This window comes from Geotrypetes seraphini, chromosome 6, assembly GCF_902459505.1.
Source record: "Geotrypetes seraphini chromosome 6, aGeoSer1.1, whole genome shotgun sequence".
NCBI classification, from domain to species: domain Eukaryota; kingdom Metazoa; phylum Chordata; class Amphibia; order Gymnophiona; family Dermophiidae; genus Geotrypetes; species Geotrypetes seraphini.
This window is the reverse complement of record NC_047089.1, coordinates 236,452,952-236,476,961: the sequence shown is the minus strand read 5'-3', so window position 1 is coordinate 236,476,961 and position 24,010 is coordinate 236,452,952. Positions and strand designations below refer to the sequence as shown.

At 43.1% G+C, this 24,010-nt stretch overlaps 1 protein-coding gene across 1 annotated transcript in view; it reads left to right on the top strand.

Annotated features, from left to right (window-relative positions):
* Positions 1-18,255, top strand: part of ATG3 (autophagy related 3) — an 86,355-nt gene extending 68,100 nt beyond the window's left edge. Inside the window, exon 12 of the mRNA XM_033948444.1 lies at positions 18,000-18,255. Coding sequence (XP_033804335.1) covers positions 18,000-18,081 — 82 coding nt within the window. The 3' untranslated portion in view covers positions 18,082-18,255. The remainder of the gene's footprint in view (positions 1-17,999) is intronic.
* Positions 18,256-24,010: the final 5,755 nt, after the last annotated feature.

Sequence of the window (24,010 nt, the reverse complement as noted above, 5' to 3'; positions counted from 1 at the left end):
TTACCGTGTCATCCCTATTCCTGGATTCGACAAATCTCAATTGCCCCATGAGTCCCTTCTGGTTGAATCCACCTTAAAAAAGACTCAGGGCTCCAGTGTCTATGCCTCTACCCCTCCTGGCAGAGAAGGTAAAACAATGGACAAGTTTGGCAAGAGGCTTTACCAGAATGCCATGCTTGCCAACAGGGCAAACAACTATTCCTTCCATTTTTCTTTCTATCTGAAACATTTGGTCCAACAACTGTCTGCCCTCCAGAAGTACCTTCCTGAGCGCAAGGTCCCGCTATTCCAACAACACATCTCTGGCCTTCTCCAAATGCGCAAGTATATGGTCCGCTCGATATACGACTCCTTCGAGCTCACCTCTCGGGCCTCTGCCATGGCCGTAGCCATGCGTCGCTTAGCCTGGCTCAGAGTCTCCGACCTGGACATCAACCACCAGGATCGTCTGGCCAACGCCCCCTGTCTCGGAGATGAACTTTTTGGAGAGTCACTGGATTCCACCACCCAGAAACTCTCTGCCCATGAGACCAGGTGGGACACCCTGATCAAGCCGAAAAAGAAGGCTCCGCCTGCCCGACCCTATCGACCTCAATCATCTTACCAGCGGAGGTTCACAGCCAGGCCACTCAATCCGCCTCCCCAACAATCTCGGCGACCCCGTCAACAGCAGCACCATGCCCAGGCTCGATCTCAGGCCACTCAACCCTCTAAGCCTCCTCAGCCTGCTAAACAATCTCAGCCCTTTTGACTCTTCTCTCCAGGGCATAGCCAGTCATCCACCCTTGCTACCTCTTCCACAGCCTATCGGGGGTCGTCTCACCATTTTCTCCAGCCGTTGGGAAGTCATCACGTCGGACCAGTGGGTCCTCAACATCATCCGCCACGGCTACTCTCTCAACTTCCAGACTCTTCCACCGGACAACCTTCCCGTAGAGTCTGCTTCACACTCTTCTCAAACCCCCCTCCTCCTGAGGGAGGTTCAATCCCTCCTCCTTCTCAATGCCATTGAAGAAGTACCTCCAGATCAAAGGGGTCAGGGATTCTACTCCCGCTACTTCCTGGTTCCCAAAAAGACGGGAGACCTCCGTCCCATTCTCGATCTCAGGGACCTCAACAAGTGTCTGGTCAAGGAGAAGTTCAGAATGCTCTCCCTTGCCACGCTTTACCCTCTTCTTTCTCAACACGACTGGCTATGTTCCCTGGACCTCAAAGAGGCCTACACTCACATCTCCATCAATCAGAATTCTCGCCGCTACCTGCGGTTCCAGGTACTGCACCACCACTATCAGTACAAAGTGCTACCGTTTGGCCTCGCTTCCTCCCCCAGGGTCTTCACCAAGTGCCTTATAGTGGTGGCGGCCTTCCTCAGGTCTCACAACCTCCAGGTGTTCCCCTACTTGGACGATTGGTTGGTGAAAGCACCTTCATCTCAACTCGTGCTACAAGCTACTCATCACACCATCTCTCTCCTCCACCTCCTGGGGTTCGAGATCAACTACCCCAAGTCGCATCTGCTTCCCACCCAGCGACTTCAATTCATTGGAGCAGTTCTGGACACCACGCTAATGAGGGCCTTTCTCCCCTCCGATCGCCAGCGGACCCTGCTCCATCTCTGCCGTCAGGTGCTCATGCATCCCTCTATTCCTGCCCGACAGATGATGGTCCTCCTGGGTCACATGGCCTCGACGGTGCATGTCCTTCCTCTGGCACGTCTCCACCTTCGTACGCCTCAGTGGACTCTCGCCAACCAATGGTCACAGACTACGGATCTTCTTTCTCATCCCATCTCTGTGACATCATCTCTTCAGCAATCTCTCCAATGGTGGTTGAACTCCTCAAATCTTTCCAGGGGTCTACTTTTTCATCTGCCCCCCCACTCTATGATCATCACCACAGATGCGTCCCCCTACGCGTGGGGAGCTCACCTAGGAGATCTACGCACCCAGGGACTTTGGACCCCACAGGAGCGTCGTCATCACATCAATTTCCTGGAACTCAGAGCCATGTTCTACGCCCTCAAGGCTTTCCAACATCTTCTCTGTCCTCAAGTCCTCCTCCTGTGCACAGACAATCAAGTCGCCATGTACTACATAAACAAGCAAGGCGGCACCGGATCTCGCCCCCTTTGTTTGGAGGCTCTGCGCATCTGGACCTGGGCCACGGACCGCAATCTCTTTCTCAGGGCGGTCTATATCCAGGGCGAACAGAACTCTCTGGCCGACAATCTCAGCCGCATCCTTCAACCTCACGAGTGGACGTTGGACCCTCCGACGCTGCTCTCCATCTTTGCTCGATGGGGCACTCCGCAGGTGGACCTCTTTGCAGCACCTCACAATCATCAGCTGCCCCAATTCTGTTCCAGACTCTTCTCTCCCCACCGTCTGGCTCCGGATGCATTCCTGCTCGACTGGAGGGATCGGTTCCTGTATGCCTTCCCTCCACTTCCTCTGATGTTGCGGACCTTGTCCAAACTCCGCAAGGACAACGCCACCATGATTCTTATCGCACCTCGGTGGCCTCGCCAACACTGGTTCTCACTCCTGCTCCAACTCAGCTCCAGGGAACCCATTCTAGTTCCTGTGTTTCCTACTCTACTTACGCAGCAGCATCAGTCTCTACTGCATCCCAATCTGTCTTCGCTCCACCTGACAGCTTGGTTTCTCTCGGGCTGACCTCTCCAGAGAACCTATCTCAGCCGGTCCGTCTCATCTTGGACGCCTCCAGGAAGCCGGCCACCCTCCAATGTTACCATCAGAAATGGACCAGATTCTCCTCGTGGTGTCTCCGGCATCATCAGGAACCCACCTCCTTAGCGGTGGAAACCGTATTGGAATATTTGCTCTCACTGTCCAATGCTGGCCTCAAAACTACCTCCATCAGAGTCCACCTCAGTGCCATCACTGCGTTTCATGAGCCCATTCTCGGAAAACCCCTCACGGCTCATCCTCTGGTTTCCAGATTTATGCGAGGGCTCTTCAATATCAAACCGCCCCTCAAGCCTCCTCCAGTCGTCTGGGACCTGAATGTGGTACTCTCAGCTCTCATGAAACCTCCATTCGAGCCTCTTGCCACAACTTCACTTAGACTCCTTACCTGGAAGGTGCTTTTCCTGATTGCCATCACCTCTGCCAGGAGGGTTAGCGAACTGCATGCACTGGTTGCCGACCCACCGTTCTCTGTTTTTCACCATGACAAGGTTGTTCTGCGTACCCACCCTAAATTCCTTCCTAAGGTGGTCTCAGCTTTTCACCTCAACCAGTCCATTGTGCTGCCCGTCTTCTTCCCTAAGCCTCATTCGCATCCTGGGGAACAGGCGTTGCACACGCTGGATTGTAAGCGTGCCCTTGCTTACTATCTTGATCGTACCAGAGCTCACCGAACATCCCCTCAGCTATTTTTGTCTTTCGATCCCAACCGTTTGGGTCGTCCTGTCTCCAAACGGACACTTTCCAATTGGCTTGCTGCCTGTATTGCATTCTGCTATGCTCGGGCCGGTCTCTCACTGGAAGGAACTGTCACGGCCCACAGAGTCCGAGCTATGGCTGCTTCTGTAGCTTTCCTCCGTTCCACGCCCATCGAGGAAATCTGCAAGGCGGCCACTTGGTCCTCAGTTCACACATTCACTACTCACTACTGTCTGGATGCGTTCTCCAGACGGGATGGACACTTCGGCCAATCTGTGTTACAAAATTTATTTTCCTAATGGCCAACCATCCCACCTCCCTCTTTGTTAGCTTGGAGGTCACCCATGTGTTAAGAATATGCTGCCTGCTTGTCCTGGGATAAAGCACAGTTACTTACCGTAACAGGTGTTATCCAGGGACAGCAGGCAGATATTCTTACGTCCCACCCACCTCCCCGGGTTGGCTTCTTAGCTGGCTTATCCTAACTGGGGACCACGCACTCCTCCGTCGGGCGGGAAGGCACTCGCGCACGCGCGGTGCGGCCAACTAGAAACTTCTAGTTAAAAAGGTCCGTACCGAGGGCTCCGTCGGTGACGTCACCCATGTGTTAAGAATATCTGCCTGCTGTCCCTGGATAACACCTGTTACGGTAAGTAACTGTGCTTTGCCTGCACTGCTTCCATTGTATGCATATTGATCTCACGCATATTCATTTGAGAAAACCTGGCCTGGCGAGGGCCAAAGTTGTGCAGGCCTGGATTAGGGATTTGATATTTAGCTCACTCACGTTTCAGTAGTGGCTCAAGGCAAATAAATTACATTCAGATATAGTAGGTATATTCCTATCTCTAGCGGGCTTACGACCTTTTAGTAAACAGGGGTAAGCTGCAGCAAAAAAAGGCTTTACCACAGGGCGCACTCATGCATCCCATGCTAATTTTGTGATTGGCGTGTGTTTCCTACGTGTTACTAAATAGATTTCATTCTTTGGCTCTGGGGCGAAGAGTAGGCATATTCTGCACTAATTGTTAGCGCAGCTACATTGCCACACACTAACTAATTAGTGTGTGATTAGCACATGAGCCCTTAACACTCCTGGTTGAATTCTGCGCACAAAATTAGCAAATTCTGCAAGTTTGTCAAAATTTTAACAGTATTTTTGCTAATTCATATTACATTTAAAATAAAATGTTTTTCTTCTACCTTTATCTGGATGTTTTATTTTTCCATCATGTTGCTTCTAGTTTCTTTTTTTCTATTTTCCTGTCTGCTAATTCTCCTTCCAGTGGCTGCTATCCATTTGTCTTTTCTACTCTCTCCTGTCTGTTCCTTCATTGCACTTGCCTCTGACATATTGATCATTCCTTTTTAGCTCTTTTCTGCCTCTTTCTAACCCTTCTCCTCTTTTTCACTTTCAACTACCGTATTTTCACGCATATAACGCGCGTGTTATACGCGTTTTTACCTACCGCGCATACCCCTCGCGCGTTATACAAAATTTTTTTTACATAGTTCCCACCCCGCCCGACCCCTGATTCACCCCCCCCAGCAGGACCGCTCGCACCCCCACCCCGAACGACCGCTCGCACGCGCTCCCACCCGCACCCACATCCACGATCGGAGCAAGAGGGAGTCCAAGCCCTCTTGCCCGGCCGACTCCCCAACTCCCCGACAATATCGGGCCAGGAGGGAGCCCAAACCCTCCTGGCCATGGCAACCCCCTACCCCCACCCCGCACTACATTACGGGCAGGAGGGATCCCAGGCCCTCCTGCCCTCGACGCAAACCCCCCTCCCGCCAACGACCGCCCCCCCCCCCCCAAGAACCTCCGACCGCCCCCCCAGCCGACCCGCGACCCCCCTGGCCGACCCCCACGACACCCCCACCCCCCTTCCCCGTACCTTTGGTAGTTGGCCGGACAGACGGGAGCCAAACCCGCCTGTCCGGCAGGCAGCCAACGACGGAATGAGGCCGGATTGGCCCATCTGTCCCAAAGCAACGCCTACTGGTGGGGCCTAAGGCGCGTGGGCCAATCAGAATAGGCCCTGGAGCATTAGGTCCCACCTGGGGGCGCGGCCTGAGGCACATGGGCCCAACCCGACAGCGCACGGAGAGGCGGGGCAGTGCACGGAAAGTCAGGGAGGGTGAACAGATAGTCGGGACAGCGCACGGAGAGTCGGGGAGGGCGAAAGGAGAGTCGGGGTGGCCAGAGGAGAGTCGGGGCGGGCGAAAGGACAGTCGGGCTGCATGCACGGTATACCCGTGAGTGCGGTATACAAAAGTTTTTGTACATAAAATCGTGGTTTCTGCGCGCTATACCCGTGTGTGCGTTTTACACGGGTGCGCGTTATCTGCGTGAAAATACGGTACCTATCAAATTTCCATCTTCTCTCCCATTCCCCCATCTCATTCTTTCTTCAGCCCTCCATTCCCTTTCATCTTCAGTGTACCTCCATTACACTATTTTTTTTCTCTCCATTAGATCCATCCTCTTATCCATTTCCTTCCACTCTCTCTTCCCCCTCTTCCATTCTCAGCATCTTCTTTCCTCCACCCTTATAGCCCAGCATATGATCTCTCTTCCTTTCCTCCCCACCCTCGTAGCCTGACATCTCGCACTCTCCCCCATGGTCCAGCATTTCACCCACTCTTTCCCTCACTCCCATTTCCAAGCATCTCTCCATCACTCTGCTCTTTGATCCAATATCTCCCTCCTTCCTTTCCACCTCCTGTATATCTCTCCCTCCCTATAATCCACCCCTATGTCCAACATCTCCCTCTCTCCCTTCTTTGTGCCCTGTGTCGAATCTCTCTACCCCCTCCATGCACTATATCTCCCTTCCCACCCCCATTATGTGCAATTTCATCTTCTCCCTACACCATGCATGTCTCCATCTCCTCCCCCTGTGCCACCAACTTTCCTTCCTCTCCTTCCCTGTACTCCTTTGCTTCTTTGGGTCACAATATCGGCAGCGACTCACATGCCACCTGCCATCAACCTGGAAGCCTTCCCTCTGCTGCGGAGAGACTTCCAGGTTAGCAGCAGGCAGCATGTGGAAATTGCTGCCGCTACCATGATCCGAAATTGCTGGCAGTTGAGATTCTGCATGGGAAAAGAGAATAATGCGCGTCTGTGCAGTTCTGCAGAAACTTTTCATTGGGCAGTCATTCAGAATTCCGCCAGGAGTACCTTAACAACCTACACAATAGGTAGTGGTAAGGGCTCACGTGCTGATGGGAAAATTAGCACATGGGCATTAGTTCAACAAATCGAAACAACAGCCATTTTACTCCCTGTAGTAGAAATGGCCTTGGTGGGTGGGAATGGCCTGTATAAGCAGGTGCTGAGGCCTTCTTTTTTTTTACCACAATTTAGTAAAAGGGCCCCTAAGTCATCTTCAGAATACAATACAAATTTTTGTACGGAAATATTCCAGAATTGATTAAAAACAACATATCTAGTTTATATTCCAAAATTGTTGCGTTCTGAGAATTTGGCTCTGCTGAAGACAACTGTGAATCCAAGGTTGGTCTTTGCTGTGTAGGAGTTAAGCTTTGGAACTTTTTGTAGGACAGATACGGAATTGTTGTGAGAGGGGTATGTTTAGAACAGGGGTAAGGCACTCCGGTCCTCGAGAGCCGTAATCCAGTCCGATTTTCAAGATTTCCCCAATGAATATGCATGAGATCTATTTGCATGCACTGCTTTCAATGCATATTCATTGGGGAAATCCTGAAAACCCAACTGGAATACACCTCTCGAGGACCAGAGTTCCCTACCCCTGGTTTAGAAAATGACTTAAAATCCAACTATTGGTTGTTGCTTTCTTTTAGACATACTTTTTTTTGGTAACCCTGATGAACTGTTTATGATCCACAGTTACGATATTAATTTGTATCCATGACATGCTATTGATTTTTATCTGTTTTTAAGCTCTGTTTCTATGCAAAGCTATGTTAGTATTTTTTAGCTATGAATTTTAAGACTTCTTTGTATGTTTTGTGTGTTTTAAGGTTATGTATGTATATCTTGTTAACCGTTTAGTTGTGAACGGTATAGAAATTTTTTAAATAAATATCTGAAGCAATAGAGGGTTAAGTGACTTTCTCAAAATCACAAGAAGCTGGAGTGGAGATTTACAATCTTGCTTCACTGGTTCTCAAAACAAGTAAACCAGAGGGAAAATGGCAACACAGGAGTCTGCAACACAGTAAAGGGAAAGGGATTGGGACTTATACCCCCACCTTTTTGTAATTTTACAACCACATTCAAAGTGGTTTACATACAGGTACTTCAAAAATTTTCCCTACCTGTCCCGTTGAGCTTACAGTCTATCTAATGGCCACAGATGGAACGACGAGGCAGAGCCAGATTTGCAGGCAAGCAACTTTATTCAGTGGCCTGACATGGCCTGTGTTTCAGCCGGTGCTTGCATCAGGGGTAGAGTTACCATATAACTCCAGAAAAAGTAGGATGGATTGAGACATCCGGGTTTTACTTCCATTGTTTTCAATAGAAGTAAAACCTGGATGTTTCAATCTGTCCTCCTTTTCCTAGAGCTATATGTTAACCCTAATCAGGGGTCTATGTATAACACCGAAATAGAAAACAGTCACAAAAGGTCATCTGTTAAAGAATATTGCAATGCTATATAATGTTAGTCTGTGTTGGATTGCCATCAGTTTCGATTAAAAAAACTGCAAACTATGCTATCGGAGTCCTTTTTAATGCTCGAAGATATGATCACATTTCTCCTTTTTTTAAAGGAATATCACTGGTTTACCCGTTAAATTTCACCTTATGCACAAGGCTTTAACGCTTGTGTATAAAGCATTATAATCGGGTCACCAGACTATTTAGGAAAATTATTAGTTCCCTATAAACCGCCTTGTAGTCTACGTTCATTGACTGCTCACCAATTTGCTTTACCTTCTGTTCATTTGGTACATCTAGCATCTATGCAGAAGTCTGCTTTTTTTGCAGCAGTTCCTCGCCGGTGGAATTCCCTCCCAGTCATAATTAAGTTATCTTATATAAAATTCAGATCAATAGTTAAGATGCATTTTTATGAGAGGATTGGTGACTTAGGATCCTGTTTCTTTTTGGCAACTAGTTAAACAAGATTTAAACAAAAATTGTTTTGTTTTTAGTTTTTAGACTTATACATTACTTGGGTTTAATTTTTTTTTTTTTGTCTCTGTCTATTCTTTGCTTTCCTATTTTAAATGGTGTTCTTTTCATTTTTTTATATATTTTGTACAGTGTGCTGTTGATAAATCGAAGTGAGGTTAAAACTTTAAAAAAAAATTTTTTTATAAATTTTTAAATAAATATAAAGTGCAATAGAACATACAAACAAATGGTACAATAAAACAGCACTTTTATGTAACAAAAATGAGATATGTATATTTCCCCCCCTTGCCCCCTCCCACTGTCCTTGGATGTATGTGAACCTCCTATTAGAAATCAAAGGCTTATACTAGTGATCAGTTTTTACAAATGTCGTCAATGGCCCCCCAAGTCTCATTAAAGTTTTTGTAATGGCTCAGCTGTTCCGAGTTAATTCGCTCATATCTATAAACTTGACACAAAGTTTCCCACCAGAAGATAAAATGCAGTCTATCCCAGTTTTTTGCATCGCTATCCCTGTCATAATAAGTAATCTGTTCTGATTTGCACTAATTGGACTTCTAGTTTGTGACAAGGTTCCGAATAACACAATGTCATATGAGAACAGGATAGAAGATCCCAATATCCTATTAATTTTCCCCCAGATAGACTTCCAGAAGTTGAGTATCAAGGGACAATAGAACAACAAGTGATCCAGTGTCCCTATTTCAAGATGACAGTGCCAGCATCTATTAGACTTTGAACTATCAACTTTTGCAAATGAACAGGGGTCCAAAAGTTCTATACAACAAAAAGACCAAGTTTGTCTCATAGACGCTGATGCTGTACATCTCATCCTCAATGCTCCAAATGTCTTTTAAACTAGTTTTAGGCTTCTTATTCAGATATTAATTTATACCACTTGGTGGCCTGATGCCCTAGCAAATCTGTCTGGAAATATAGGCTCAGCAAACTATACTGATTTTTTTTTTTTTTTAATTTCGCCAATCAGGGAACCCTTTCTGAATGGCCTGTTTCAACTGCAACCATTTATAAGCTTGAGACTTTGAGATGCTGAATGATTATTGCAGTTGTAATAAATTTAGCATTTTCCCATTGGAAATCACATCATCCAAAGTACGTATGTCTGCCTGTAGCCAATGTTTCCAGAGGATCTTAGACTCGCCAATTTGAATCTTGGAATTCAACCATAAGGATTGACATGTAGATTGTTGTATTGGAATAGATGTTAAATTAGTAATGAATTTTAGTGTATTCCTTGTGGAAAATAAAATACTATTGTCCTTATAAATCCTAGGTAACTTGATACTCAAAATATGGCACAATCGTAATGGGGACACGAGTTGAATTTCTAATATTAGCCAGTCTGGAAGATGCTCCATGAGTTCAGGAAAGATCTAATACATACCCTGAAGCAGAATGAAGGCTTGATGATACCTATAAAAATTTGGAAAATTTACCCCACCCGCCGAAACTGGTTTTTGCAAAGATACTAAGGCTATTCTAGCAATTTTACCCAGCCAAATAAATTTTGTAAGAATCCCATTTAATTTCTTGTAAAAGGAACTTTGAAAATAAACAGACAACATACTCATTTGGTAACAAATCACAGGCAAAATCATCATTTTGATGGTTTGGACTCACCCCCACCAAGAAAGATGTGGTGGGTTCCAATGCTCACACATTTCTTTGACTTTTCAGCAATAAAGATTTTTCATTTACTGTCATTGTGTCTTCCAATGTTCTTTGAATCAATATCCAAATATTTTATTCCCTCTTCCTTCCAAAGGAATGGATCAATTAAACCTTTTACACAATGCACATTTAATGGAAGAACCTCTGATTTGCTCCAATTTATTTTGTAACCAGAAAATTTACCAAATCAATCAATTCCAGTAAATGCAGTATGGTAGATTCAGGATTCTTCAAATGAAGCAAAATATCATCTGCATAGGCCGAAACCTTATATTCTCGACCTGCATATGGAATTCCCTGTATCTCCTTTGCCTGCTAAATAGCCAAAAAGGGTTCCAAAACAATATCAAAAAGCAAAAGAGACAAGGGACATCCTTGTCTAACTCCCCTCTTTAGAGAAAAATGGTCTGAAAATGTATTATTAATATATAATCTGGCATAAGGGGAACTATAAAGGTTTGAATCATTTGAATAAATCCGGATCCTATACCAAACCAATCCATTGCTTGATACATGAAAGTCCATTCTACACGATCAAAGGCCTTCTCTGCATCCAAAGAAACAGAGAAGGCTGGATCATTCATTGTTTTTGTTAAATTTAACATATGAAATGCCAATCTGGTATTCTTTGAAGAATGTCTTTGAGCAACCCAACCCGTTTGGTGCATACCGATCATATAAGGGAGAGCCTTGGCTAATCTTAAAGCTAATAACTTAGCCAGTAGTTTTCCATCTACATTAATTAAAGAAATAGGCCTGTAATTCAAAACCAACATGGGATCTCTATTTCGCTTCAGCAAAACAATGGTTAAAGATTTCGCCATAGTACCTGATATACAACCCATAGTCAGTTGTGATTGATATAAATTTAAAAGATGAGGTAATAGTAAATTTTGAAAAGATTTGAAAAACTCCACTGTGAACCCATCACTACCTAGAGCGGATCCAGCTCTGAGAGACTTCAATGGTGCCTGGAGTTCCCTAAAGGAAATAGGAGCTTCAAGATTTCTTTTTATATGCTCGGGAATTTTGGGCCCATTAATTAAGCATAAAAAAAATCTATTCCTTCAATTTCTTTATTTGAATAGAGCTCAGAAGAATATAAAGCTTTATAATGATCCAGAAATTGTCTTAAAACATCTCCAATAGAATTATGAATTTTACATTTTTCATCTTTAATGGCCACAATTTTAACTTTCCTCTTTTTTGCTTTAAGGTAATCAACTAATAATCTCCCCGTTTTATTCAAGTTTCCATAATACAGAGCCTGCTGAGAAAACAAATCTATTCTAGCCAATTTTGAGGAAATCTCATTATATTTAGCTTTCAACAGAGAATTCAAAGTATTTTGTTCCCATTTCAAGGCCAATTGTGACTCTAAAGTCAAAATTGTTTGTTCTAATTTGGAAAATTCTAATTGTAGCAGTTTCCTAATATGTGCCAAATACAAAATTATTTGCCCTCTCATTATAGCTTTGAAAGCATCCCAAATAGTTTCCAAAGAGATTTCCTCTGAGGAATTGAACTGAAAATATTCATTCATTTTTAATTGAATTTCCTCTAGAAAGTTTGAATCTGCAAGCAATGTATTATCAAACCTCCACACAGGTCTATTAAAATCTTCTTCAGTAAACTGATATTCTATCCAAATTCGAGCATGATCCGACAAAAGAATCAGATCTGTGCTGACCTTCATAACTTGTTGGATTAAATTATCCGAAACAAAAAAATAATTATTGAAAATGATTTATGAACTAGGGAATAAAATGAAAATTTGTGGGCATTAAAATGGGAAATCCGCCATATATCCTTTAATCCACAGGACTGTATAAGGTTATCTAAACCTAAAGATTTTAATTGTTTACTGGGTTTTTGGTCAATTAATGGATCCTTGACTACATTAAAGTCTCTGGCTATAACTAAATTAGTCGTAGCCAGTGACATAATTATTTGTTGGAGTTTTTTAAAGAACTCAGGGTATGTTTTCCTGAACTCATATTAACATGAAGCCATCTACTCATAGGATCGGCCCTTACGTTATCAAATGTGGCAGAAAACTTCTTATTGATCAGGATTGCAACTTCTGCCTTTTTCCCAATTGCAGGAACAAAGAAACAGTGCTTTATCCAACCCCCTTCTAACTTAGCGGATTCAGTTATGGACAGGTGGGTCTCCTGTATGAAATATATATCTGCATTTTGATTTTTCAAAAAATTAAGGACCTTTTTCAGTTTTACCGGATGATTGAGACCATTAATGTTTAAAGAATAAAATTTTAAACCATTAGTGTTATTCCAAAATATTGATAAATAAGCCTTTAATTCCCTTATGACAAAATTTAAAATTATACTGTCCGCACACATCCCATATCCTTGTAAACCCCCCTCCCACCTCCCCCTAAGAGAATAACTCATGGTCAGCTTGAATGCCTATAGGCAGACCCAAAAATCCCCCCCCCCCCACATACACACTATCTCTATCCAGTATAAATAAAGAATACTATAGTAATTAAAAATAGACTCCTTCAAAACATAAAGATATCAGCAGTACTAGAAAACCTCCCAATAATTACCATCACCAAAATCTAACATTCACAAACATTTTCAAATTTGTTAGATTTTGAAAATAATAAGCCTTGCTTTAAAATTTACTAAGTAACATATTTCCAATAAGTTTGTTATTACCATCCCCCATTTCCCTCAACAGATATTTAAATACAGTAAAATATAGATATACGTATATCCAACCCTCACACCTTAATTGATGAACTAATGATTTTTCCTACTATAATAGATGGCAACATAAAGATATCAATTATATAAAATCAATCTTACCACCACTCATCAAATTAACCTTATGTTATCTTTATAATCCAAAGGAGAATATACCCCTCATAAATGTCTATGAAGTTTCTAAATAAACTCATAATCATGAATTAAATCTAAATCACATTTCTTTCCCTAGCATATCAAATTAGTAGAAATAATATAAGATTTATCATTCTAGGGAAACGTTTAGGGCTCCTTTTACGAAGGTGCACCAGCGTTTTTAGCGCACGCACCGGATTAACGCGTGCTAGCCGAAAAATTACCGCCTGCTCAAGAGGAGGCTGTAGCGGCTAGCGTGCAGCATTTTAGCGCACGCTATTCCGCGCGTTAAAGTCCTAACGCGCCTTCATAAAAGGAGCCCTTAGCCTTGCATCTAATATTAAATAAATTAACATTGGAATACAATGAAAAAAATCCTCTATCTCATCACTTCAACAGAAATATATATATATATATATATATATAAAAAATATATATTTGCTGAATAATTAATGTAAGTTTCAAGTTTATTTAAATCTTGATATACCGCTTTTTATAGTCAAAGCGGTTTCCAATTAATACAAAGTTTTAAAAAAATTTTTTAAATAAAATAAAGGGAACAAATTCACAATTACCATACAGACACAACATGATACAGATGGGCAAATGGGGAGGATACATTGCATAAAAGAAAGGGGAGGTAAAAAACAAAAGGCACAAAAGGAATCATTAATGTAAGGCCTGATGTCTGAGATTTTGAATTAAAAAATTAAGTATAAATCTCAAAAGCATCTTTGAAAAGAAATGTTTTAAGATTAGATTTAAAATGACTGAGATTCTTTTCTTGTCTGAAGGTCAAAGGTAAAGTATTCCACAGTGTGGGAGTGGTCACAGAGAAGATTGTTTTCCGTGTTGTATCATAAAACAGTTGGCATACTTGAAATGAATCTGTTATCCCCTCCCACCCAAAGTCAGAACAAAAAGAAATTATAGATATCAAATTAACAGACTACTCTATGCAAATGTCTTGAAAATTGTACCTCAAGTACTTAAATTAATTATAAGTATAGATTATTTAAATTATATGAATAAGACCAGATGTCCTCACTTTTTTTTTTTTTTAATCATTTCAGAACCGTAAAATTCTTACCCCCCCAACTGACTGATACATACACAGATTCAATTTAAACAAATCACAAGAAAGAAGAGCAAAAATTCATATGCAAAAGACTTCACATCTCTTTCTGGAAATTAAAGATCCTGATTTGCCCATACATGTAGCCCAGCAGTTAAAACTTCTTTTTTTTTGTTTCAGTTCAATAATTTTATTGAGTTATATCTAATATAATAAAACGCTAGGCCGCGCATGCGCACTTCCTATGTGTGCGCCGGTTTTCCGTGAGCTGTAGCGACACATAGGAAGTGCGCATGCACGGCTTACAGTCTGGAGCGGTGAGCGGTGGCTACTCTCACGATCCCCGCCTGCGTTTATTGCTCTTGACGTTGCCGCGATGTACAGACCCCCAGGTAGGACTGCGCATGCCCCTACAGTACTCTCTCCGCTCTCTCTCTTCCTCCCCCCCCAGACGGATGTCGGCTGTGGCGGCCCGAGTCGGATGTCGGCCGCGGCGGCCCGAGTCGGATGTCGGCTGCTGGCCGCGGCGGCAGGCCACAGCAGCCAAACCCGCAAAGCATTTTAACATAAGTAGGAAGGAAGGTATGAGGAAGGTATGGGGGGAGTAAAATACTGCACAGGGAAGTGGGGTAGGAGGGAAATGCTGCAACACACGGAAATGGTGGGGCAGAAAAGTAGTTGATGGACAGGGGAAGAGGTGCTTATGAACAGGGAGGGGGGGCAGAAAAATGAAGACAGGCCTACTGCTGGACAGATGATGGACAGGGGGAGGTAAAACAAAGGGAGAAGGGCTTCTGCTAGATAAGGTGAGCAGTGATGGGGTGGTGGAGGACACAGGGGAGGTAAAAGGAAGGGAGAATGGACAGGGGGAGCAGGCAAGGGGTGGTAGTGGACAGCCAAGGAAAAAAAAAAAAAAAGACAGACAGAAATACAGAATGTAACGGGCTATAAGACTAGTGTATATATATATATGTATATGTATGTATATGTAAAGAGCATTATAAATGGTAGCAATGCTTCCAAAAGGGAAGCATAAATGAAGAAAAACACAAGCCAAGTATATTAAAGTACAGTAAAATGGATGCATGGCGATGAAATGTCCAAGGAGTAAAACCAATACTGCTGTACAAGATCAAATGCACATATAATCAGTACAGTAATGAACCGCAAGGTAATGGCGGAATAGAAATCTCGTAATGTAATGTATAAGTAATAAAAGGTATGCCAGTTAGATGAAATATAAAGCGAAATAGGAAAATGGATGAGATATTTTAATGAAAAAACATCAAAGGTCAGAGTTACAATGTTCCAGGATTAAAGCCAAGGTTTTGGTGTAGGTGGATATCGAATTATGCCTTTCAGCTATATGTTGTTCAAATTTAACATGTAAGCAAACAGAATTCCACCAATGATTAAATTCAAGTTTTGAGGAATCTTTCCAGTTTTGAAGAATTATCTTAACAGCTATAAACAACAAGGTTATCAGAAGGCGGTCATTTTAAATGGGTGACGGGACTAAATCGCGCGAGACAACGGCGCGCTGACAACTGAGCGCAAGGTTGACGGCGCGCCAAAGAAAAGCACTATTTTAAAGGGCTCCGATGGAGGGTGTGGGGGGAACCCCCCGCCCACACTTTACTTAACAGACATTGCGCTGCCGTTGTGGGGGGTTTGGGGGGTTGTAACCCCCCACATTATACTTAAAACTGAACTTTTTCCCTAAAAAACAGGCAAAAAGTTCAGTTTCAAGTATAATGAGGGGGGTTACAACCCCCCAAACCCCCCACAACGCCAGCGCGATGTCTGTTAAGTAAAATAGGGGGGTTCCCCACCAACACCTCCCATCGGAACCCTTTAAAATTGTGCTTTTCTTCGGCGCACCGTCAACCTTGCGCTCAGTTGTCTGCACGCCGTTGTCTCGCGCGATTTTGTCTATGAACCTTTTAAATGCTGTAGTTCTTCCCTTTTCCCTATTTGTGTGTAGTTTATTTCCTTAGTCTCAGTCTATGGTTTTGTTATTTGTTGCTTTTTAATATTGTCTTGTTTTTAATATATCAATACTAATTTGTTTTGTTATTTTTAAAGATTCCCCTCTTTTATTATTGCTGTAAACCGCCTTGAAATTTGTATAAGCAGTATAACAAACTTTTTAATAAACTTGAAACTTGATAAAGGAGAGGTTAATGCAATAGAACCAGTGATGAAAATATCAAAGGTAAAAGGGTCAGATAGATGAAATATCTTAGTTATCATAGACCAGATTGCAGACCAAAAGGTTTGTACATGAGGACAGGAGAAAAGCATATGGTATAGGGAGCCATCCAGTGATTTACATGTCCAACAGCAACCATTGTTAGATCTGGATATTTTCGCTGATTTGCTGGGTGTCCAAATAGCCCTATGAAATCAAAGCCCTGCTATTCAAAAAATTTATCCAGATACCTTATCCCTCCCCCTCTTCCCTCTCCTTCCTGGTAAAATCCCCTCCCAAAGCCTCCACTTTGGTAATCTCTTCCTCCTCAAAATATCAACCAAGAATACAGATCCCTAAAATGTAATGCTCCCTCGAAATGTCCAGCATTCTTAATTGTAATCTTATTTGTAACCTTATTTGTAATATTACCTAGAAATGTCCAGTCATCTTACTATCTAATTTACAAGTTCTTCTGGAAATATCCAGCTATCTTACCTCTTTTGTAACCAAAAAAACAATTGTAACATTACTGGAAATGTCCAGTTAGTTCTTTTGTAATCCGCCTTGAACTGCAAGGTATAGGCGGAATAGAAGTCACTAATGTAATGTAATGTAATATGATAAAGAAAAAAGGCAGCTTGCAATAGGGAGACTGACCGTAAGGATTTTAAAATATGAGGCCAAATAGCAAGCCAGATTTCTTCAATAAAAGAGATTTGTAAAGCTGTGTTCCATTTGTCAATGGAGTCTGGTAGGGCAGGGTAGCATTTGGATTGTATAAATTTATACCATTTGGACGTTTGTCCTTTAGTGAAGTTATACGAAAATAACATGGAAAGTAAATCAGGAGACTTATGTAAGGAGGAGGAGTCTGAGAAACTAGATTTAAGGCAATGGTGTAGCTGTATCCAATTGAAATATTGTGATGGGGTATTTGAAATTTGGCCCGCGGTTAAAACTTTTAATAAACATTGAACAGCTATTGGAGTTGTGTGTTAGGCTGCACCTGAGAGAAGAGTCAGCTAGCAGTAGTACTGAGCATTAGCAAATGTGGTATAGAGCAGTGGTTCCCAACCTTGTCCTGGAGGACCACCAGCCAGTCAGGTTTCTGGGATAACCCTAATGAATATGCATGAGAGAGATTTGCATATAATGGAGTTGGCAGGCAAGCAGATCTGCTCCATGCATATTCATTAAGTCTATCCTGAAAACCTGACTGGCTGGTGGTACTCCAGGACAGGATTGAGAACCACTGGTACAGAGTGTGTGTCCTTGACATTCGTCTTTGTGGCAATTTGATATAAAGTCTGTCAGAAGACCTTTTTTGGAAAGGTGGGGTGTTTTTTTAAATTTATTTCGGTGTTACACATAGCCCTTTGAGGCAAGCTGAAACACAAGTCATTGAATAAAGTTGCTTCCTCACAAATTGGGTTCCTCGTTGTTCCAACCATGATCTTTCACTCTCTTATTATGTTCATCGATTCTAAGCAATTCCTCCATTGTTCAAATTCAAGTCTTAATAGGTTTGATGAGTTCCAGTGTCATCCTTTATATGTTGAGTCGGTACAGAATGAGCAAGAAAAAGTGTTAAGCTAATTCGAACTGTTTTCCTTTAACTTCAGATCTTCAGGTATATTCTTATTTTCTTAAAATTTGTACAAGCTGTCATTCCAACAATAGAATATGACTATACAAGGCATTTCACGATGTAATCGGAAGAGATCTCAGAAAAAAAAAATTGTGATAACCCTTTCTTATTTTTGTAGAAGTCTTTTACCTGCTGTAACCGTTACCTGTCCTCATATGTACCAGTTTACACAGTTTCCGTGATCAAAATCCTCTGAAATTATACTTGTGCATTAAAATGAACTATGTTTCACTACCAACTGTAGTTGTGTTGTTTGTTACATTTTATGTACTTTAACTTGGGTACAATTTAATAAATAAAATCTGTGTTAATCCTTTTTTTTCCTCTTATACTTGAATAAGAATCCAAAGTTTTACTAAGCATTTGTAAGGTACCAAACATGTTTTTGTTTTCTTAAATTTGGGGCAAGATGGCACTAGAGAGTGGGTGTGTTTGCTTGGAGCTCCAGGCAGGTGTGTCTCTGTAGTTTCTTCTAGGAAGAAACATAAGGGGTTGCAGCAAACCCCACAGCCCTGCAAAAAGCCATCGTCAAAGTGATTTGCCAACAGCTCATGGACTCAGCTGCTGCCATTGGGGAGCCATTGGGAGTAGCAGTGGCTTCTTTGGCAGAAGAATTATTAAGTCTAAGTGAGCAGACCACCCCACCAACAAGGACCTCCTCAGCATGGTGTGCGATGCCACTGAACCTGGAAAGGAATATGCAAGCACTGGAGATGGCTTCCCCGCTTTGTTGGTTAATCCAGGTGACGGTGGTGGAAGTCAGTGGGGTCAGATCAGCGGCCATTAAAGTGCAACAAAGATTCTTTAACACTGCTGGATAATAAGGCAAGCTCTCAAATTACTATGCTGCCTACTAGTGGGGGAGACGTACCATCCCCGACCGTGCTACTGGATTTGCTTATTCCTTCATTGAAGAAACTCGGTGGTGCCCTACAGAGTCTTTGAGAAGCTTTCTAAGCTTCATAAATCAATTTCCACTGTGACTGCCCTTTGGACATTTCACAGAAGATTTTGGCTCAGTCAGGGGAGGCGAAGTCCCATGAAAATAAATCGGAGAAATTAAGGAAAATTATAAAGATATAAGAGATGCAGGTAGAATTAAAGATAAGATGGCTTATCAATACAGGTTTTTATAGCAAGATCAACTCGGATGTGTGAAAATTCAATAATGCTCAAATGTACACTTTCACCAGAAAGACACAAGAAATGTCATATAAGATGTGAACAGTGCTGCTGTAGTTTAAATAAAAGGAGTTTCAAAAAAAATGGAGGAAAAGCCTCAGACTGGAACCCTCCCACCACCACAATGGTGGTCCAAGGTGGATGGGCGATCACCTCACTGGCAAAAAACCTCCATTTGCTCTCCCACAATATAAAAACTTTAAGCAGGGCTGTTTGTGCAAAAATGATAGAAGAAACTTTCAACTTATCTTCGGTTGATCAGGAGATGCGGTTTGGCGTCCCATTTAAAGTTTGATCGGATCGTTTTACACCCTGAGGCAGCAGACTTGTGAAACGCTGGCCACCGTCGGTGTACCGATCAACCGAAGATAAGTTGAAACTTTCTTCTATCATTTTTGCACAAACAGCCCTGCTTAAAGTTTTTATATTGTGGGAGAGCAAATGGAGGTTTTTTTTGCCAGTGAGGTGATCGCCCAACCACCTTGGACCACCATTGTGGTGGTGGGAGGGTTCCAGTCTGAGGCTTTTCCTCCATTTTTTTTTTTTTTGAAACTCCTTTTATTTAAACTACAGCAGCACTGTTCACTTCTTATGACATTTCTTGTATCTTTCTGGTGAAAGTGTACATTTGAGCATTATCAGTACAGGTTGACATTTAAACATTCTGCCATGTTCTAACTTTGGGTCTGAACTGCCCTAGTATAGCTGTGATACATCTCGGGGATTTGTTTGAGAAATTGAGGGTGTTTCTAGAACCCCATGTAGAAAGCACTTGCTGTGTCAGTCTGTGATTTTTTTTTTCTTTCTTTCTTTTTAAAGGTCAAAGCATATCTGTTCCTCTACTTTACCCTCTCCTTTTCCCTGATGTGTGGGTATTTGCATGGACACACAGGTTTGGTATGTGATATACTCTTTAGTCTTAAAGATCTAGTCAAGTTTTATATTTTTGTGGCGAAAATAGCTGTTTATCTTTTTCTGAGCTCCATGTTTCATAAAGTAGCTCTCTGCCCTCATTTATTTTATTTAGATTTGATATACTGCCTTTTCTGTTAAATTGCCCACTAGGGACAGGAGTTAGCTGGTGAGATGGACTCTGCTGAGGTGGCTCAGAAATGGACACAGGATCTGCATGTTTCTGTTACATCCGACATGATTAAACAGGGCATTCGACTGGGTCATAAGCGTATTTTGCGATCAACTGAGAAGGAACGGAATTGCACATTTTTCTTTGAGGGCCTTTTTTGCCCCTAATAGGGCATACAGAGCAAAACTGTGTGTGGGAGATCATTGTCTTAAATGTTTACAAGCACATGCTACACTCGGCCATATGTTCTGGCCCTTACGTATCTTCATTCTGGACACGACTAGTTGCTTATGTAGTGGGCATCTGGGGCTGCACATGGCGATCGCATCCCAATTTTCTCTTTACATTGACTGCTCGAGTACATCCAATACACCCTGGCTGTAAAGCTTTTCTTAGACGGACTTTCATGTGGGGGAGGAAATGCATTCTGACCTGCTGCCTTTCTCCACAACCGCCAACAATTTCTCATTGGAGAAACTTAATGATACAACAAGTCTTAATGGAGCGTTGAAACATCATTGACCTGGACTCACGAATGGGTCGCATGTTTGAACAAAGCTGGACGCCATTCTGTGCTACGTTGACTCCATATATTACAGCTAAGATTTGGCATTGATGTTAGAGAGTTGTGCGGGGACAGAAATCCCACCCGTCCCCATGAGAGATCCCTCCGTCCCCACCCGTCCCCGTGAGGAATCCCCTCCGTCCCCACCCGTCTCCGTGAGGAATCCCCTCTGTCCCCGCCTGTCCCTATAAACTTCAGAAATAGTTATTTCATTTAATTATGCTACTGAATTAAAGGCTCTGGTAGAACCCCCTTTTACAAATAAGCAAACACACTTTATTAATTTGGAAATATTAATAATAATAATTTAATAATAATTTATTGTTTATAAACCGTCAAAGCCAAGGTAGTTCGAGGCGGTTTACAATAAAGAAGAGCTGGACATACAGCGAAAAAACAATGAAGTCTTTGAGTACAATACAATGCAGTGCAGTATAGAAGAGCTGGACATACAGCGAAAAAAGAAATAATGAAGTCTTTGAGTACATGGCTGTTTGTATAGATTAAGGTAACCTTGTAGGGACGGGTTTACAATAAGAGTAAGTCAAAGGGGAGCAAGTCGTACAGAGGGGTAAGCAGTGAAGGTTTTGGGAGAACTTGGTCAATGGGAAGTAGGTCGAGGAGATTTACGAAGAAGGGTAGGTCATAAAGTGAGGGGAAGTAGTGAAGACTTTAGGCATTCCTGGTCACGAATCGGTTGAAGAGGTCGGTTTTGATTAGTTTTCTGAAGTTGAGGTAGGATGAGGAGTTCATGATGGTGCTGCTTAGCCAGTCGTTCTGTAAGCTTGCTTGGAAGGCAAGCGTTCTGTCAAGGAATCTTTTGTATCGGCAGGTCTTTATTATAGGGTTGCTGAACATGCGTATTCTGCGTGTAGGCCTGGTGGAGCGGTCTAGTTTGAAGTGGGAGACCAGATACATACTTTGTAAATGGGTGGGAGACCAGGTACATACTTTGTAAATGGGTTTCTACCAGAGCCTCTAATCATCAATAATAATAAAAAGCTAGAGGCGCATGCGCTCTTAAAAATTCGTTAGCGCTGGCGCCCTGAGGTGTGCTTCTGTGGCAACATTCTAAACCTCAGGGTGCATGCGGGGGCTGAAGGCGCGCGACTGTGCTCTCCAAACCTGGCTCCAGCGGCCCTCCACAAACCTCCCAGCTCCAGCGGCGTAGGCAGCATTATAAACACGCTGCTTCGCCCTTCTACTGCCGATTTCCTCTGCCGTCGTCTCTGATGACATCATCGGAGACAGACGCGGCAAAGGAAATCGGCAGTAGAAGGCCGAAGAGCAGCGTGTTTAAAGTGCTGCCTACGCGGCTGGAGCCTTGAGGTTTGTCGGCGGTGGGAGGGTCAGGAGCAGGCCAGATCGAGCAGGACAAGGTAGTAAAGAAGGGGGAGAGGCCGAACGGATCAGGGAAGAGAAGGTAAGAGAAGGGAAAGGGGGATGGGGAAAATGCTGCTACTGTTTCTGCACAGGAAAGGGGGGGGAGATAGGAGGGAAATGCTGCTGCTGCTGCATAGGGAAGTGGGATGGAAATGGGGAAAAATGACAGACAGACAGACAGCGGGAGGGAGACAGACAGAAAGAAAGACAGGGGCAGGGAGAGGGCCAGAAAGACAGACAGAGAAAGGGGGCCAGAGAGAGAGTCAGCGGGAGAGGAAAAGGGGGCTGCTTTGGGGGGAGGGGTGTGCTTGAGGCAAACAGCTTTGCTCTGGGGGGGAAGACAGAAGGGGCCATGGAGAGACAGGGAGAGGGAATGGGGGCTGCTTTGGGGGGAGGGGTGTGCTGGGGGGGAGACAGAAGGGGCCATGGAGAGATAGGGAAAGGGGGCTGCTTTGGGGGGAGGTGTGCTGGAGACAGATAGCTTTGCTTGGAGGGAGGGGGGAGACAGAAGATACAGACAGCGGCCAAGGAGAGAGAGATAAAGAAACACAGACAGACAGACACATCTATTCTAGCACCCGTGGGCTTAAAGACTAGTGTAAATATAAATACTCAGCTGATGAGAACCCCCAAGCTGTCAGCTAAGGACTTCCTTTGCAGTTGGCCTTGGGTCCCTTTTGCCAAGCTTGGCAGGCAGCAGTAGCGTCCCTGAGTTACAGATGCTGGCATCTCAGTGGCTCATGGATGTTGCCAGCGACTGCTGTCCTTGGTGGAGGGGAGTTCTGGCTGTCTCTAAAGGGGGTCCTCTGCTGGCGGTGCTTGGGGATCCCCACCAGCCACAGCAAGGGTCAGCAAGTACTTCAACACTGTAGAAATAAAACCAGAAATGCATTTCCTTTTCTTTTGAACACAATACAAAGACATCTGCTATATACATTTCCCAAAGCTAACATATTTTAGTCAATAAATTCCGTTTTTTACCTTTGTTGTCTGGAGACTTATTTTTCCATAAAGTTGGACCCAGTTTCTTTTTTCTGCTTTGCCATCTTCTGTAAATTCTTGTTGCTGTCCATTGGTTCCTCCAACTATGGTCCAGCATTTATTCCCTTTCTCATCTTTTGCCCCTGCCCACCAGTCCCATGCCCAACATTTCTCCTTCTGTCACCCCTCTCCAACACCATGCCACATCTCTCCCTCCATTCCCTTCACCACTATGTCCAACATTCCTCCCTCTTGCATCCATTTCAATCTGTCCGTTCCACCACAATATTTCTCTCTCAACTGTATCTCACTCCCTCCCTATGACCAAAAATTCTCCTTTCTTCCATTCCCCGTGTACACAACCATCTCTTTCCCTCCCTTCCTCATCTGCCAGCAAATTACCATCCAAATATAATAATAACAGTTTATATACTGCAGGACCATGAAGTTCTATGCGGTTTACAATGGTTAAAAGATATTACAAATTAAGTAGAATTAACAAGGTTAGAAGCTAGTTATTAACAGCGCTAGAGATCAGTTATTGTGGAGTAGGATTCTACAGGTTAGTTGCCTAAATACTTCAAGAACAGGTATGTTTTTAGGTGTTTCCTAAATTCCCCATAAGTAGTAGGCGTTAGCAATTGTTCCAGATCTTTGCCCCATAATGCCACTTGATCATAGTTGCAATTTCATTGGAAAGAAAAGTAAAAACAGTATCATATCAGCATATACATTACATAATCAAGTCAGTATGAAATGACTTCTAAAAGGGAATGTTTACCCAATATTTTTAGATAT